General features: G+C 39.7%; 1 protein-coding gene across 1 annotated transcript in view; it reads left to right on the forward strand.

Annotated features, from left to right (window-relative positions):
• The first annotated feature begins 467 nt into the window (after positions 1–467).
• ERCC6L2 (ERCC excision repair 6 like 2) overlaps positions 468–17683 on the forward strand; it is a 52744-nt gene continuing 35528 nt past the window's right edge. The window contains exons 1-9 of the mRNA XM_084278722.1: positions 468–685; positions 3962–4383; positions 7091–7210; positions 8653–8846; positions 10445–10606; positions 11505–11712; positions 13140–13280; positions 14836–14949; positions 16486–16605. Coding sequence (XP_084134848.1) covers positions 667–685; positions 3962–4383; positions 7091–7210; positions 8653–8846; positions 10445–10606; positions 11505–11712; positions 13140–13280; positions 14836–14949; positions 16486–16605 — 1500 coding nt within the window. The 5' untranslated portion in view covers positions 468–666. The remainder of the gene's footprint in view (positions 686–3961; positions 4384–7090; positions 7211–8652; positions 8847–10444; positions 10607–11504; positions 11713–13139; positions 13281–14835; positions 14950–16485; positions 16606–17683) is intronic.

A 17683-nucleotide genomic window follows, 5' to 3' on the forward strand; every position in this document is an offset into this window, starting at 1 on the left:
TCCGAGGCGTAGCCCCGACCGAACCTGAGCCCTGCGCCAGACTCAGCCGGGCAGCCGCCCCGCCGGCCTCCCCGACCAGAGGGCGCAGCCCGACCCGCCCCGCTCACACGCGTTGCACACGGCACTCGCCCTCCGCCGGGCCCTACGCCCAGACCCCGCCCCGCTTGCCTCTCGCGACACCGCCAGCAAGCCCCGCGAGACCTCCCGCTTCACCCCCCCGGCTCCTTTAAGAACGAAGTCCCGCTCAGCCGCTCCTCTCGCGATACTCTGCGGGCCCCGGAGCGGGACATGGCTGCACCGGCGGGGGCGGGGTGACGGGCGCGGGGAAGGGGGGGTTGTTTCTCTCCCCCCCCCCCCCCCCCCCCCCACACACACACACCTTGGTTACAGCAAGCACCCTGCTGCCGGTGTGGTCGGTGCGGGCAGTGGTGCGGAGATGGGGGGAGCGAGGGACGGTTTCCCGCCGTGACACGCTGCGAGGTGACCGCTCAACGCCCCCAGGGTCTTTTCAGCCCCTTCCCCGGGGGAGCGTGCGGCCTCCAGCGAGGGAGTGCGGCCGCTGGCGCAGCCCGGGCCCCAGCCCTGTGGGTCCGGCCGGGTGCCCCTCCTGCCCCCGAGTGCCTCCGCCCGCGGGCTCTGCTGGGCTCGGCAGGGCCAAAAACTAAAATGTGTGATGACGCCCCAGGTAAGCGTCTTCCGCGTACCCCGCCTGAGCGAAGCTCAGGTGTTTGCCCAGCTGGTGAACCGAGAGCAGGTGAGGGAGAGGCGCTTGGCAGCGCCGGGCGGCAGCCTGCCGGCGGTGCCAGGCTTCGTCTGACAGCGGGGCTGAGCTGCCGGAGAGCAGGGAGCTGGTGCCGCACGTGTCGGAGCGGTGGGCAGTCAGGAAGCTTCTGAGATCGGTTCTTTTCCTCAGGCTCTTAAGGGTTTTTCGTTTGCTGTAGCGAATGGAAGCGTGTGGTTTAAGTGAGCCCAAAACACCACTTTTGGAAGACAACGTTTTAGAGTTTTTTAACCTCTTTTATCAAACAGCTTTAAGCTTTGGGCTTGATGCTTTTACTTTATAATATCCTTGAATTTTGCTGTTACAGTCACTTCCTGGAGTGTAGAAAGACCACCTGTGAACTCTACGTTAAGTGGTCAAATCTCAGTAGCCAGAAAGCATTCGTGGTACTTCTGCATTATTGGTTTGGGATATTTTTTCTTAGAGAAGTACTTGCAGTGTGTGATGCCAGGCCATTAGCAGCATGATTTAGTGTGTTAAATATATACTTAATGGTATCTTTTTTGAACTGATAAATGGGTAAGTACAACCAGGTATCTTAAATGCCAGCTTGCATCAATAATGGCAACTATAGTACTGTACTCATGCTAGGAAGCCATATTTTATTTATTTTTAAAGATAAATTATAGTCTTTAAAAAAGATATCTATGTAAGTTACAGTTCTGGTTGAACCCCCAAGAAGTTAGTGAATCAAGCTCGTTAAAGTAGCAGTTTTTGCATTGTTTTGTACAGCACGATTTTTGTAGCAGTGGTGGCCTTAATACCACTATCCCTTTCATTTTAATTAGTCCTGTTCCTTATTGCTCACTAAGTTTGCAGCTTGGTAATGCTGAAGCTGTTGTCCAGTGTGATTTATTCCAATTAATCAAGTTAGATGCAACTCATTAGACTCAAGTGAATGCTTAGTTAAAAAGGCGCTGTCATCTTAAATCATAGTTTTGACTTCAGTCTTTAAACTAATGTCATGTGTCACTTCAGGTATTACTGTAAAAGAAAGCAATTGAGGAAACGCTCTTATTTTAAACTTTGTTTTGCATATTTAACAGTATGCTGGGTATGTAGCTGGTTTCACTTTTTCAGTCTTGGTTTTTGAGAAGTTCTTCAAAGACTTGAATGCTTCTGGAAGAAGTTCAAGTACGCTTTTTGTATGAATTTTTGAGCATGTGTGAGAGATGGTACAAGTGCCTTGAACTTTGATGGTTTCCTTTTGTATGATTTGTTGAATATACCGTCTGTACTTCACACTGTGCTTCAAAGATAGTTTTGAACTTCAGATCTCTGAGAAGGTCCACGTGAATGGCTGAAGGTATGGAGCAGTTTGAGTATGGGTCACAGGGTGTGGGGGCTGAGTTTACCAAGGATGATTTGGGGGGCTTTACAAAAGAGATCTGCAAAATGGTTTTAACAGAGAGGTCACGGTTTATGATACTGTTCGTGTAAGAACTAATGAGCTACCAGTTTAGGTTGTTGGATCCACGTTCATGGGAGGCAAAATCTTGTCAGATATCAGAGAGCAGAACTGCAGAATTTAAAGACAGAAGAAACGTAATGCAAGAAATCTCTGTGTGTTGAGGTGCAGTGGAGCTACTTGAGCAAGGCCCACTGGGGTTTGCTAAAGAAACCACCTGGCCCAGGAGATCTAAAAGAATATTTAAAGGGAAAGAGTTTTAGAGATAGATACTCTGTATGCATGTGCTGTTTTTAATATTACATTTAATATTACCTGATGTCAATTTATGGACACTGCTGATTAATTTTAAAAAATAAGTATAATTATCACTGATCTAACTAATATGTTGTGGAGAATAATCCCGTGAGCATACGCTTTTAGGATCTCAGGAGCTACTGAGAAGGACCTGTCTTCAACTACTGAGAAGAACCTATCTTCGCCATGAGTGTTTTGCACTGACCAATAAAGAGGGGGGGAGGTGGAGTTTCTTGCCTTCCTCTTTGCTTTACCTAACCTCTGAAAAGTAGCTTGATTGGCGTGACTAGAATGGTGTGCTACTGCTGACCATGGTTAAGAAAGTATGAGTACTTGCTCTGGTGCAAGATTGTCGCTCCTTCCCACAGAAGCTTTAAGAACCTCTCACAGCTGCTGATAATGACTTTCTCAGAAACAGCAGAACTTATTCCAAAAAATAGATAAGAAACAATGAACATTCTGAAATGAGTCATGTATGTTCCTCTTTGTTTTGGGTGGTTTAGCAAGGGAAAGTTGGAAATTGTTTTCCCAAACACAAGAGACCAACACTTCCTCAGCTCTTTATGTGCAACTGTTATTTTATCTTTTTACTATGAGTGAAGGCTTTGGATTTTTTTATAGAGGTAATTGGTTGGGTTTTTCTTTGTCAGTTCAATGTGAATTTTTTGGACTTTGATACACTGCAGTTCTTTTCTTCCTCTTTCTCTGTTAGCATCATACACACCACTTCAAAATTGCGTTAGTGCATGAAGTATAAAACTGAGATAGCTTAAAAGTGATCAGTTCAGTCATCTGTGTTATAAATATTTGATATATTGAGGCTGTAGTGAGTCCACATAGAAGAATGGATTTTGTCAGTCCCAGACTGGACAGCTGTGTAGGCAGTTTACTGAGTACTTAACGACTTTGATGAACAATATAGGTATATGACATGCTACAAAGCGTTCTTAAAGTGTGATTCTGTTGTTTATAAACATAAAATATTTACCTGTTCCATACTTGTTTGTAAGAGAGTGATATGTGATTATATTTGTAAACAATTTACTGACAGTGCAGTGTTAGATTCGGGTAGACCAGAAGTGTATCTAATATAGAAGGTCTTTTTGATCAGTTCATGTGGGCTGTTGGACACTAAACCTGCAGCCATCAGCATACTGGCGTTTGCCTGTGTGAAGCCACTGTGGAACAGCTTAATGTATCAGAATACGACTGTTACGTGAGATGTGCTTCCTACAGACTTCCTGAAGTCTATAAAATAGCAACTCCAGCTAATTATAATTTAGTATCTGACTCAGGATTTGGTTCTAAACAGTAATTGGTATCCTAATTCTAGTGCTACCTTCAGTAAAATGTTTCGTCTTTAAGTTATATGCATTTTGTCAAATTTATATCCAATGTTTTTTTTAGTAGGAAAGAATGAAATACTTGGTGCATTTGGTTACTTTAACACTGTGTGTTTATTTGGGATTTTGTAGATAATTGGCATATTGGGGACAAGTGCCTTGCCCCTTTTGAAAATGGGGAACTTCATGAAGGAACAATATCCTCTATCGAAAAGGACAAGAACGGAAAATTGTTTGCTGTTGTATCGTTCTTGGAGTCTGAAGGAAGGAAAATACTAATAAATAAACTTTGTAGAGTTAAAGCCAATAGAGGACCCTGGAAGAGCTTAATATTTGATGACAGTGATCTGGAAAAGCCTTATTTCCCTGATCGAAATCTTCCGTCTCCTGCAGTTGCTTTTAAGTTATCTGACAATGGTGACTTCATCCCATACACAATTAACAGATATCTGCGTGATTATCAAAGAGAAGGAGCTCAGTTTCTGTACGGACACTACGCTGAAAAGAGGGGATGTATTCTTGGAGATGATATGGGCCTGGGAAAGACTATACAGGTATTCTTTTAGATTATTGTATTGAGTGAACAATACATCTTTTGGTAGTGTGCTTTATGTGAGATTTAAATCTTTTTTTTTTTTTTTTAATGTACTAAAGAAAAGCCACCTCAGTGGAGCTTAACCTTGCTTTTTTACTGTGGAGTTTGGAGGAGGTAGGACAAATTATCAAGGACAGTGCTTAGAGCCAGAAGCCATTGCCATATTTAATACAGTCTTCCAGTGGGCCACAAAACTGGTGCGTAGCCCCTTTTTAGTTGAAGCATAGGCAGTTACAATAGTTAAAAAGTTAGTGTTTATTTTATGTTGAATGTACTTTGATTGCTACTTGTGCATCATAAAAAGACTTTGCATTGGAGTGTACTAAAGCTGCTGGTGGCTTTTACCTGACTGTAGCTGTTTAACTGGATTTTTTTTTTCTGTGGAAACCAATAGTTTGACTCTACTGGGGACAAGAAAGAGCAGACACTTATCCACATCTCTGGAAAAAGTAGTTAGGTGTTCTATGTTATTTTTATCACACTTCTGGAACTATGACCTGGATTGATGAAAGGACAAAGTGTATCTGGATTATTTGGTTATGCTTTGAATCAGTGTGGACCAAATAATTAATATTACTAAAATGGGGGACATCTTGTGCTTGAAAATTCTCTTTAATATGTCTGGTTTTAAGTCAGCAGCTTGAATCTTATACCCCCCCTTCTTCCCTCCTCTTTTTTTTTTTTTCCTTGCTCCCACATGTCAAATGCAAGCTCACTCCTCCTCTGGTAAATTCTGTCTCTAGTGTCTTTTGCCATTCTGTTGAGGAGAATGTTGACAAACACCCATCAGTGCAGAGAAGTATTGTTCTCTAGCAGACCTGACAAGAGGTGTGAGTAAACAAAACTGGCACAACTTCTCTATGTAGAACACTTAGAGGTGCATCATGGATTTGTTTAGCTGCTTCTGCTGTGTTAAAAGATGTTTAACTAAATCAAACTACCTCTATTTCCCTTATGTTTTACCTATGCCTGGTCATATTTCTTGTCCATGGCAGTTTAAGAACACAGCAGTTACGGAAGTTTGTTCCTGATCAGAACTGCAAATACCTAATTTCATGTAGTGAGAATCATCTATATAAGGTTGTAGTAAACTGGATACCAGGAGGAGGATCTTGAGTTGTCTTGCTTACATCTCTTGTAATTTTTGAATGTCAGAAGACTGAGACTTGGGAAGCCAAACGTGATCACTCTAAACACTGCCCTCGCCTCTCTTCCTTTTTCCCCCAGCTTTAAACGCTGAGCATGACATGGTATGTTATGGAGTATCCCTTTGGTCTGTTGGGGTCAGCTGTCCTGGCTGTGTGCCCTCACAATACCTTGTGTGCCCCCAGCCTGCTCACTGGCGGGATGGTGTGAGAAGCAGAAGAGGCCTTGGCTCTGTATAAGCACTGCTCAGCAGTTAAAGAAACATATATCTCTAATCTTCCGTCTCTGTTAACACTGCTTCCAGCACAAATCCAAAAGGCAGCCCCATACTAGCTATTGTGAAGAAAATTAATTCTGAAACCAGGACAACAGGAAAGGCAGTTTAGTGGATACAAAGTAAGAGGATTCACCTGTTTACAAGAGATAGGTATGTTGGAAAGAACAAATTTTAGTTAAACTTCATGAAGTAGTGGGTAACTGATTTAGCCTTAAAGAAGATGTCTTATGATTGTAAGTTGGCTGAACTTGTTTGTGAATTATAGATTGATTTATATGATAAACACTTTTCTGGAAAAGACTTTTGCATTATAATGTTCTCTTCTTGCTTAAATGGCCTGACTATATGCAAAAGCTGCAGCTGCAAAAGGAAGCACATGTGGATTTTCAAAAAAAAAGGCACCTCTGTCATGATGCTTCTGATTCTTGCTGCTGCTTAGTCCCATAGATAACAAATGGGTTTTATGGGTTTGAATGTTCTGGGTAGATAATCTCTCAGCCGCCTTTCTGTTTTGGATTGCCATGGGAGCGGCTTGGCATAGGCTATCCAGGGATCTTTGTCCCCACTGTGGTATACTATAAGAAGTGTCTTCCCATAATCAGAGGGAAATCACCTTGACTGGTTTGAGGCAGATGAGAGGATACAGTGCCAAGCACAACAGAAAGAACTGGTTTTGAAGTTAACGGGAATTGGAAGGAATGAAACATGAAGAAAATTATATATTAGTAAAAATCTGATTTCTGGTTTAAACCTCTTCTACCTTTTGCAGAAGTACTTTTGGGAGTGTAGTTAGAGAACAGCCTTTTCTTCTGTATTCTCATCCAAGATTCAATTGTTGACCTGAAAATGGAGGAAAATTGCAAAGCATTCCCCATCTCTTATTTTGCTGTCTCATCCATAATCTTTTCTGTATTTTTGGACATTATCCACTTGGAGGGGGGAAGGTCAGGGAGGGTAGAGTAAAATAGAGCAATTAGTTATTCTTATAATGAATTCAGGATTCTTCCAGGGGAATCAATTCCCATTTAAAAAAACAGATTGGTTTAAAACAAGGAAACAACACCCTCCTGCCCCCCCCCCCCCCCCAAAAAAAAACCACCAAAGAAACACCTCCCTTACACCCAAAACCTCCCTTCTAAATTCCATCCAGTATTTTGTCTTAGATGTTTATTTTGAGTGAAACTAATTTGCTTTTGGTTTGCATTTTTATGCATGAGCACTGAGAGTTGTTTTCTTTCTCAAGGTGATTTCGTTTTTGGCTGCAGTGTTGCAGAAAAAGGGAACACGTGAAGATATTGAAAATAATATGCCAGAATTTTTACTGAGGACAATGAAAAAAGAATTGAAGAGTAACCCCAAGAAGGTACAGCTTCTAGTAATGCAAGCTTAAAGACTTTGGTAAAAGACAATACTTGGATTTTTTGTTTCCTTCCTTTAGGAGTTTACGTATTTGTCTTTACTTTTCAGCTACTCCGCTAGATTAGGGGTTTGTGGCCTTCCTAGTAGTGTTACAGAAGCCTTTAGTTTTCAAGATTATCATGATGCATTATCTAAATTTTGTCTAATCTGTTAATAGTGCAGTAACACAAAATATTTGGAAATACCTGGATAAGATTTATGGCTAGAGTACTTTGAAAAACCCATGTCAGTGAACAGAAAACTACAGTTTTCTGTGATTGTTTTCCAGAAGTACAAAAAACGTGTGTGTGTATTAACCTGATACTTAAATAATTAAGGCAAACGCATATATTTGGAAAAATTATTGCTTATATTCTTGTGACCTTGCCTATTGTCTTGAATGATTGTCACAAATTAAGGCTGATAATCTAAGGAACGAGTTAAAGAAATAAAGACACATTTAAAAGTTCTGTTTGAACAAGAGAAGTCTGAAGATTATTTCAAATGTGTCCATCACAGGACCCATTCAATTTCTGTTTTCCATTGCTATTTTTGTTTAATTGGAATATTTAACTGGCGGAATAGTTAGTATGACACTACCTGTGAATAATGGGTACAGGTTCCTCAGTGAGGATAGGCAGAGAAAAAGTGGTGAAGGGATAGCGCTTAATGTGAAAGAAAAATGGGAATGCTTCTGTCTAAGAAAAAGATTTTCACTTGGAGCATAATTAAGTACTGGAACAGGTCACAGAGAGAGGCTGTGAACTGCCCCATCCTTGGGGGTTTTGAATACCTGAGTGGAGAATGCCCTAAACATCTGAATTCAGTGGTCCTCCTGCTTTCTTTGTAAAGATGGACAAGAAATGTCCTAATAATCCCTTCCTGCAGCACTGATTTTATTATTCTATAATACTAAATGAGTTGTATGAGCTGTCTTAAATATTTAAAACCTTTTCAGGTGTTTCTGTTTTGAAGTCCCATATTGACTAGATTTGTGGATTGAAGGAAGCTGGTTACCCTCTTCATCCTTTTGCTTTCTCCATCTGTAAACATTTTATGGTACACAGATACAGGTGCTATATCAAAGCAAAGTGACAATATCTCTTATTGCAGCTGTTAGCATAGTTTGAGTAAGTAGTTAGCATAGTTTGAGTAAGTAGTACTACTACTGTAGTACTACAGTGTTTTTCTTTACTGTTTTCATAATCTGAGCAGATTGATAGCTTTTGGATTTATGTTGACTCCTCATGTATTTGCTATGCTATGCTGTGCAGTGATAGAATTAAAAAATTAAAACTATAAACCAGCAAAAAAACCCCCAAAATCTGAAGATTTTGACCTTCCTTATTTAAAGAGCTTTATGCTGTAGTTTTTCCAGTAGTACTATAATAGCTGTTTCATTTTCAGACTTTCCTCATAGTGGCCCCTCTTTCAGTGCTGTACAATTGGAAGGATGAGCTAGACACGTGGGGGTACTTTAAGGTCACTGTCTTACATGGCAGTAAGAAGGATGATGACCTGAGTCGCATCAAGCAAGGGAAATGTGAAGTTGCCCTTACAACTTATGAGACGCTTCGCCTGTATTTGGATGAATTTAACAGGTAATGATTTTAATGTATCTCTCTACATACAGAATTTTTACTTGGTTTAAGTTCGTGTTGTTCTTTGCGGGTAATTATTCTTTCTGTGTAATGTACTTACTGTTAAATCTGATGACTCATTGTGTTGAGGAGGAGAATCCCATTTCACTCTCTCAGTAGTTTATCCTATACTAGCTTTGTGGTGAAATGCATTAGAGAAGTTTGAATGGTTTGTAAAACTAGTTTTTTGCCATTAACCAATTTTTGAAATGTTCTCTAAAAGATGCAGGAATTGCCTGCCTGAAAATCAATGGTAACTAAAAGATAAGATGAAGAGATGTCTGTGTTTCAATACAGTGTAAATAGAAAAAAATGGGAATTTTTAGCAAATATCCAAAAGGTATTTCCTTTGTTTTTTTCACTTTTTACCACTTTGAAATTCTTGAGTACTAAAAACTTTGAGATACAAGATGCATGTGTCTGTGTAGCTTTAAGTATGTGAAGTACTTTCAGACTCAGAGTCCTTCTGACACAAGACAATATTAGAAATCCTACTTTATTTACTCCATAGCTGTCAGAATACTCAAACTAGGAGTGTTGCCTTTCCTTTGGCTATGTTCAGGAGTACTTGGCTTCTCATCTGATCACAGAATCATTAAGGTTGGAAAGACCTCCAAGATCATCTAGTCCAACTGTCCCCCTGCTGCCTATGTTACCAACTAAACCATGTCCCTAAGTACCTCATCCAGCCTTTCCTTCAACTCCACGAGGGACAATGACTCTACCACCTCCCTGGGCAACCCATTCCAAAGCCTAACCACTCTTTCTGGGAAGAAATTTCTCCTAATTTCTAACCTGAACCTCCCTTGGTGCAACTTGCAGCCATTACCTCTTGTCCTATTGCTGCTTACCTGAGAGAACAGACTGACCCCTAGCTCACAGTAATCTCCTTTCAGGTAGTTGTACAGAGCAACAAGGAAGGTCTCCCCTGAGCCTCCTCTTCTCCAGGCTAAACAGTCCCAGTTCTCTCAGATGTTCCTCATAAAACTTGTGTTCCAGACCTTTCACTAGCTTCATTGCCCTTCTCTGGACATGCTCCAGGGCATTGATGTCTGTCTTGTAGTGAGGGGCTCAAAAGTGTTTTGAGGTATTTGAGGTGTGGCCTCACCAGAACTGAGTGCAGGGGGATGATCACCTCCATGGTCCTGCTGACTGTGCTATTCCTGATGCAGGCCAGGATGCCATTGGCCTTCTTGGCCATCTGGGCACACTGCTGGCTTATGTTCAGGCGAGTGTCAACCGGCACCCCTGGATCCTTTTCCTCCCCAGCTTTCCAGCCACGCTGCCCCAAGCCTGTAGCGTTGCCTGGGGTTGTTATGACCAAACTTCAGGACCTGACACTTCGTCATGTTGAACTTTATCCTATTGGCCTCTGCCCATTTATTCAGTCAACTATGGTAACTGAAATTACTAAACTGAATAGTGCAATACAATGTAAAACAGTAGTAGTGTCTTATTATAATCATGGTTGTGTATGCAGCTGACTTCACTTTGTATGTGTAGATGGGACGATGGGATGAGTAGTTTCCGTTAACGCAGTATTTCGTGTTGGTCTGCAGTGTGGAATGGTCTGCTGTGATAGTGGATGAAGCACATAGAATCAAGAATCCAAAGGCTCAAATAACTCAAACCATGAAGTCATTGAAATGCAGTGTTCGCATAGGTCTTACTGGAACCATTCTTCAAAACAATATGAAGGAGCTTTGGTGTGTTATGGACTGGTAAATATATATTTTTATTTTGTTATTTAAACATATCTATATGTTAACCATGAGGTGGGACTGGGATAGAACTGAATGATGGGACCCATCTGTGTCAGAGGAAAACCAACCTAAAAGCCCCCATTGTTTTGTGGGAATGTAAGTATCTGTGTTGGAGGTAAGCTCCTGGAAGATACCTCCACAGTATGTATTTAATAAATTTGGAGCTCCTTACCATCAGGCTTCTTTGAGGAATCTGGGAAGCAGTTAACATTATTTTCATATGCCCGCCCTCTGCCGCTCCCCAGTGTTCACCTTTCTTCTTAAGAGCACTGTTTTATTCTTTGTCTCTCCTCCACACAGTAAAGAGAGAATTGTTATGTAGTTTCAAACAACATTGTGCGTTTGCTGTACAGGTCATTCAGACTCAACTTGGAAGTTGAAACTAATATTTGCTGGTTTTCAAAATGCACAAGTGCACACATTTGGATATTCTTTTTCCTATTGCATTTCGTATTATTTTATTTAGTAAATTGCAATGTCTATGTAATCTGATATTAATAAAATGAGCACGCATAGAAAATGTGATTGCTCAGTCTATGATTTAGGCAGCCTTGCAGTTTGGAGGTTTTGTGTACTTGTGTGTTCTGTTCTGCTGAGCATTTTTTCTGGAGATGGCAACCTTTTCCTAGTAGGACTCTCTTTAATATCTAAGTATCACAATAATTAAATGTAAAAAATGGTATGTTTGGAAGTAGTGTATGTTTTATTTATATACACCATTTTTATTAATCTCTCTAGTGATTGTTAAGATCTGCTACTGTGAGGCAGAAGCATTTTCACTAGAAAAGAATAGACTGCCTTGGGATAAAGAAAATGCTGTTATTCCTTCACACACGCGCTTTTTGTTTTTTAATAGGGCTGTACCAGGACTTTTGGGTAGCAGACTGCATTTCAAGAAGAAATTTTCTGATCCAGTGGAGCATGGCCAGAGGCATACTGCAACTAAAAGAGAGCTAGCAACAGGTCGTAAGGCCATGGTGAAGCTAGCAACAAAAATGTCTGGCTGGTTTCTGAGACGTACCAAAGCGCTTATCAGTGATCAGTTGCCAAAAAAGGAAGACAGAGTAAGAGCTCCTGCACGTTTGATATGCGATATTAATGAACATATCTCTTATTTTTTGGTTTTGATGTGGGATTTTTTTCTCTTTATCATGCCTTTAATAGTTTCTGGTTTTCTTTTGGACTTATGAATTTAAGAAGAATCCAGAGCCTTAGAAAAAAATGCTCATGCAGTAGTGTGCTTTGTTCACATAATTACTATGATTGCATGTTGAAATGGAGTTAATCAAGCATGAAAATGCTCAGCTAGACTTCTGACTACTGATTTACACATCTATTTTATGTGCACTTTTGTATTTATCTGTGCAAACCCAATGCAATGTATGTAAATCTCTTGAAATTCTATGTAGGACTTCTGAATTTGCATCCTGATGCTTTGTAATGTAGGTCAGTATGCTTTTCATTTTTAACTCCCTCATTTTTGATCACTAAATAAAAGCCCCAAACCTAAAGCTGATTTGTTGATGTCTGTAATCCTGTTCATCTAATGGTATTGTAAACATTATATAGAGTGATGATATTTATGACTATAGCTGAGAGTTCTGATAAATTCTTATTAGATAGATTTGTGCTTTTTTTTCTAAATAGACAAGCACATTAGTATGCAGCTGGTCTTGTTTTCAAAATTTGGTATTCTTCATCCTTAGTGTATAATAATGTCATCTAAATGTCTTCTGAAGGGAAGATTAACACAAATGTCAGTCAGTTGCTTTTCTAAATCTAGCAGGTTTTATTCTTTTCATTCTCTTCTTAATGTGAGTATATGTTCAAGTTACTGCTGTATTATTACAGCTCAGCATGGTGCTGCTGCTGTGTGGGTGGCCTAGGTTAAGGAATGATCTTGGGATTTCTGTCTCCTGCTGCTTAAGACTAAAGATGTGATGGAGATGCCACCCATGGTCTCTAAGAAGAGGGATAAGAGTTTTGGCCATAGCACTGTGTAGATTCTTGCCTCTTGATTTCTTATTCTGTTTGTCCTGCCTGTGGTAGTGCCCTACAACAGCTACAGCCTTAAAAGAGGACAGAAAGGATAAATTAAGCAGCTGGCAAAGGAGAGGGGAATCCTTAGTTCCAATTACACATTTATTCCTCACTCTTCCCTCCTCCTCTTCTCCCTCCACAAAAGCCATGCTGAAAGGTTTATAGAAACCTAACAGCGGGTTGTTGTCGCCTGATATTGATACTCTGAAGAATTTTCAGAGAGGATAAGACAACTACACCTATGTTTTTGGCTACAAGTTCATACTATTTTGGTGTCAAGGTCCAGTTCTTTTTATTTGGTGGTAGAATAATTTAATGTAACTATTTGAGCAAATATATTCTTGTTTTCTACTTTATTTTAAATGTTTTATGGTTTTGTTGATGCAGTGTTCTTTGCTTTTCATTGCATGCTGCACATAATTGTGTTTTGGGGCTTCTTTCTCTTTGGCAGATGGTATACTGCTCCCTGACTGACTTCCAGAAAGCGGTGTACCAGGCTGTGCTAGAGACAGAGGATGTAAGCTTAGTATTGCGAGCTGGAGAGCCCTGTAGCTGCAGCAGTGGCCGTAAAAGGAAGAACTGTTGTTACCAAGTAAGAACTTGCACTGTTTGGATTTTAATTGCATACTGTTTCTGGTTTGAGCAGTAAGTAGTTTTCTTGAGAGACACTTTGCTGATGAAGAGCTGATTGAAATGGCTCTGTGGTAGTAGGCCTTTTGTTTGGGAAATACTGACAGGGCACATGGTGGTTGCATCATGAGCAGTGATGGAGTTAGGCACTTTGGGATTACACCAAAGGCACTTTGCATGCACTCAGCAGGTGGTTGTTATTTATGTAGTAAATTCTGGGTTTGTTATATTAAGTGCACTGGTGAAACAGTTGATGTTAGCAAGGGTATTGCATTGGAATCCTCAGCATGCGTAAGGCACGCTGCTCCTGTGTGCCTCAGGTGGTCAGTGGAGAAGTAGTAAATGAGAGGCATCCTGGAAAAAGCAACTTGCCTGGGCTTTGCTTGTATTACAGCTGCAGATAAATTGTCTTTCTCTGCCGCTAGATGCATGCTTTGCTTTGCTTAATTGAAGGGAGAACTGACAGTAGCCATAGAGACCAAACAGAGCTTTGTGACTAACAGCTCTAGATTTGTAGATGTGTTGCCTTTGGACTTCATTAACACTCAGTTATTCCACCTTTGTGTTTGTTTTGTCTGTATCACTCAGACCACTCGTATAAAGCATATCTTTTTAACGTTTAGGAGCACATGTCTCATACTTGCTTCTCCCTGTTTTATTTTTGGCCTGTTGGGATTCTTATAGTGTGTTGGGGTTTTTTAGTTTTCCAAATTGTATAGCTTATTTGAAAACAATCCCTCTATTAGCCTGTTTAACATTCCATTGATACTGGCATTAGTTCTTTTCTGGCTTCTGTTTTTCAAGATATTTAGTAGAAAAAAAGATAAATGATGTTGTTGAACTCAATTTATAAAGGGCATTAGGCAGGCCTGCAGATACTTAACTGCTCTTATGGACCTGTCGTATTCCAAAGTTAACCATGAAATCTTGTAACTTGAGAAGGGAAAGGAAAACAATTATTGGTCGAATCAGCCAACCATAACCAGAAGAATAGCTGATGCTGTTGCTGCTGCTGCACTGTAGAATGTTTGAAGTTGTTTCAGTTATGTTACTTGAGATGTTTATAAAACTTTAGACATTTCTTCTGTAGAGAAAAGTAAAGTTAGCAGTTGCAGGGTAAGAAGTCATTCAAACAACTCTGGTTTGATTTACATTATGACCCTAATTTACATTATGACCCTTTATATTTAAAATCAGCTCTAAAGTTATTATCTTTTTGTCTGCCAAGGAATTCTTGGTTATCTTAGTAATTTCTGTAGATAGCACACTATCTGACATGTTTAGCAAACTATGAACGTAGCTGTGTTTTGAGGTTTTTTTTCTTTCCGAGAAAATGTTTTCTATCAGTAGGATCATGAGGCACTTTTGTTAGAAATACATGATGTTTCTTTTTAGGATCAATTATACAACTGCTTAAAATTGCAAATCCATTAAACCTTGTAAGAATAGCACTTAGTTTATTTCTTATTTTCACAGGTATTTGTTTGGATAAATATGCCTTTACTTTTTTCCGATAGGCAAATGCTCACGGTGAAACAATCAAGTCGCTGCGCTTCAGTTACCTGACAATCCTACAGAAGGTTGCAAACCATGCTGCACTGCTGCAGACAGACAACACTAGCAAGCAGCAAGTTAGTTGCATAAGTATCTTAAATACTTGTGGAAAATGGAATGGAAACTCTTGAATGAAAATTGTGCTGTCCTCCTTTTTAAGTTTTATCTAAATGAAGTTGACATATTTTGCAAAAATCCATTCAGTAATTCAGAATGTAGCTCTTATCTAATAAATACATAGTTACACAATGCTATGTTCATTTAGTTGATGCATCTCTGAAAATAAAGTATAGAAATACTGGAGAGCTTTAGCAGGAAGAGTAATTTTTTGTGATTTCTAAGAATGCCATTTCTATTCCCTTTATGGCACGTGCCTAGTAAAGAGGAATGTCTTTGTGCAAATAAATAAATAATAAGTAATTAGAATGTGGACTTTTTTCTTTAGTATTTTATATTCAGAGCTGAGCTTTAAATAATGAGAAACATGTTTTGGTAAAAAATGCTCAACAAGAGAAGAGTATCAGTTTATCTTGTTACTGTAGCAAGTAAACAACAGGACCCACAAATGGCAGAGATTTTAGACATGCTTGTATGTGGTCCTTACGATCCAAAAATGAGAAAAGTGATTTAGGGATGTTGCTGCTTCCTCTGAGAAGCCAGGAAGGAATGGAAATAAGAAATCTTAGCTAATTTTGGCAAGTTTGTTCCATTAAAACAGTTTTGCTTTTTAGAAAATGGTGGTGGTGGTGTCCAGGGCCAAATATGCAGTAAATAACACTGAAAGCATTTTGGTGGTTTTATATTGTGTGTGTAGATTTTGTTGTAATAACATTTGAGAGTTTAACTACCAAAATAATATGTGAGTATTTTGAGGCTATCTTTTACAGCCTATATAATTATTAACCTTTCCAAAATCTACTGGAGAAACCGATATTTTGTAGTATTTCTTACCTTTAGTATTAGAAGTCCATCCTGTGTGTCACTAAGTAAGAGAGGAGAACTTTTCTGCTCCTCTGGGAAAATAGATTTTAAGTGTGTGGTCACATTCAAGTTCAGAGCTACCCAGATTCTAGCACTGGAGCTTTAATGTGGCTTTTAACAGTTTAAATGTGTTTCCCATATTGTTTTTTGTCATATTGGTGGGACAGTCGCTAGTTCTTGTATAGGCTTATCATGCCAGAGGGACATGAGAAATGCTGGTACACAACTGTTGGGTAATGCAAACATCAAATCAACAAGAGTTCTTGAGTCTGACAATTCAGGCCAGCTCTATTGCAATTTCTGCCCAGTGCATTTCTTAACTGTTGTGACTGGAATCCATGGTTTCAGATTGAGTCTCCTTCCTTTAAATGAAGGAAACCTGAACACATAGAATATATGTTTATTCAGTTCACTATTGCACTTCAATAGTTACTGTAGCACTGTAGTCAGGTGTTTTTATGCAGTTCACTGCAGCACTTCTGTAGTGAACTGCATAAAAACATCTGACTTTCTGCTTGAGTTATTTTGGCAGATTACTTGTTTCAACCTGTTTAACTCCTTGTATGGCTTACTGGTATCCCAGTGTAGTTCTAATTTTTAACACATATTCAAACTTTCTGCTTTTCTTCCAGGAAGCACATATCAAACGAGTGTGCAGCCAGGTGTTTTCCAGTTTTCCAGACTTTGTGCAGTTAAGCAAAGATGCAGCCTTTGAAACTATTTCAGATCCAAAGTACAGTGGAAAAATGAAGGTAAACCTGTTCTTTAGGGGAAAAATAAGTGTTAGTAATAGATCTGCAGCTGTAGTATACATGACAATATACACCTCATAGTTGTGGCTTGTAATCATTCTGAGTATGGTGGTGGTACCACCACACACCCTGTCCTGGGAGAGGGTGCCTCTCAGCAAAGACGGGATAGGATATCTTAGTGTGACAGATCAGTCTTAGGATAACTTTGCATATTTAGTGGTGGTCACAGAAATGAACCTTGCAGCCAAAAGGATTGGGTTCATAATGTCCTGACAGATAGTTCCATGAAACCTTCAACTTGGTGGCAGGTCAGAAATGTCTGAAGAAGGAAAAGAGAGGGAAACAAAATCCTTATGGACTTAATGAATTATGCACACCTTCAATACTGTTGACAGTTCCACTCCCTTCTCTCAGAAAGCACATGTTAAAATGTTGAAAATGTGAAGAGAAGGGCCAAAAAGTTGAAAAGGGCCACAAAGGTGCTCTGTGCTGTGGAGCAGAAGCAATCCAGTAGGGTGGGTCTCTCCAGTCTGGAAAAATGCCTTAGTATGAATGTGAAAGGGGACATCCTAAGTAGCGTGGAGGTAGTGAAGATGTAAAAAAGTGCTTGCTCTTTTCTAACCCTTTGGACATCAAATGTAACTAATGGGAGCTAGGCTAAAGATGAACAAAATGAACTAGGTAAGTGAAAACTGGTAAAATTCTTACCTCAAACTGGTTTCAGAGAGGAACAGGATAAATAACTGAAAAACTTGTCTAATGAGGCTTTTCTCATGCTTGTGCACAGAAACCCTGGGTGTGAAGGGGGAAGGTTCTTCTATATTGCAGTGCTGATGAGATAGATATCAGGCAGGTTGACTGGGGTTTTTTGGCACTATTGATGACCTCTAGTTTTGTATACATGATGCTTTATTTTAGAAATCCATTAGCTATTTCAATCCGTTGTAAACAGGATAAAGTTTACCCAAGGATTATTGAAAGAATTGCTTAGTTTAAGGGAAATTTGATTTGCTTTCTTTTTTATTTTTCAGGGGAACTTGAATTTTGTGTCAGTTCATGAAATGTATTAGTACAAACA

Source organism: Gallinula chloropus, assembly GCF_964237585.1.
Source record: "Gallinula chloropus genome assembly, chromosome: Z".
Classification (NCBI taxonomy): domain Eukaryota; kingdom Metazoa; phylum Chordata; class Aves; order Gruiformes; family Rallidae; genus Gallinula; species Gallinula chloropus.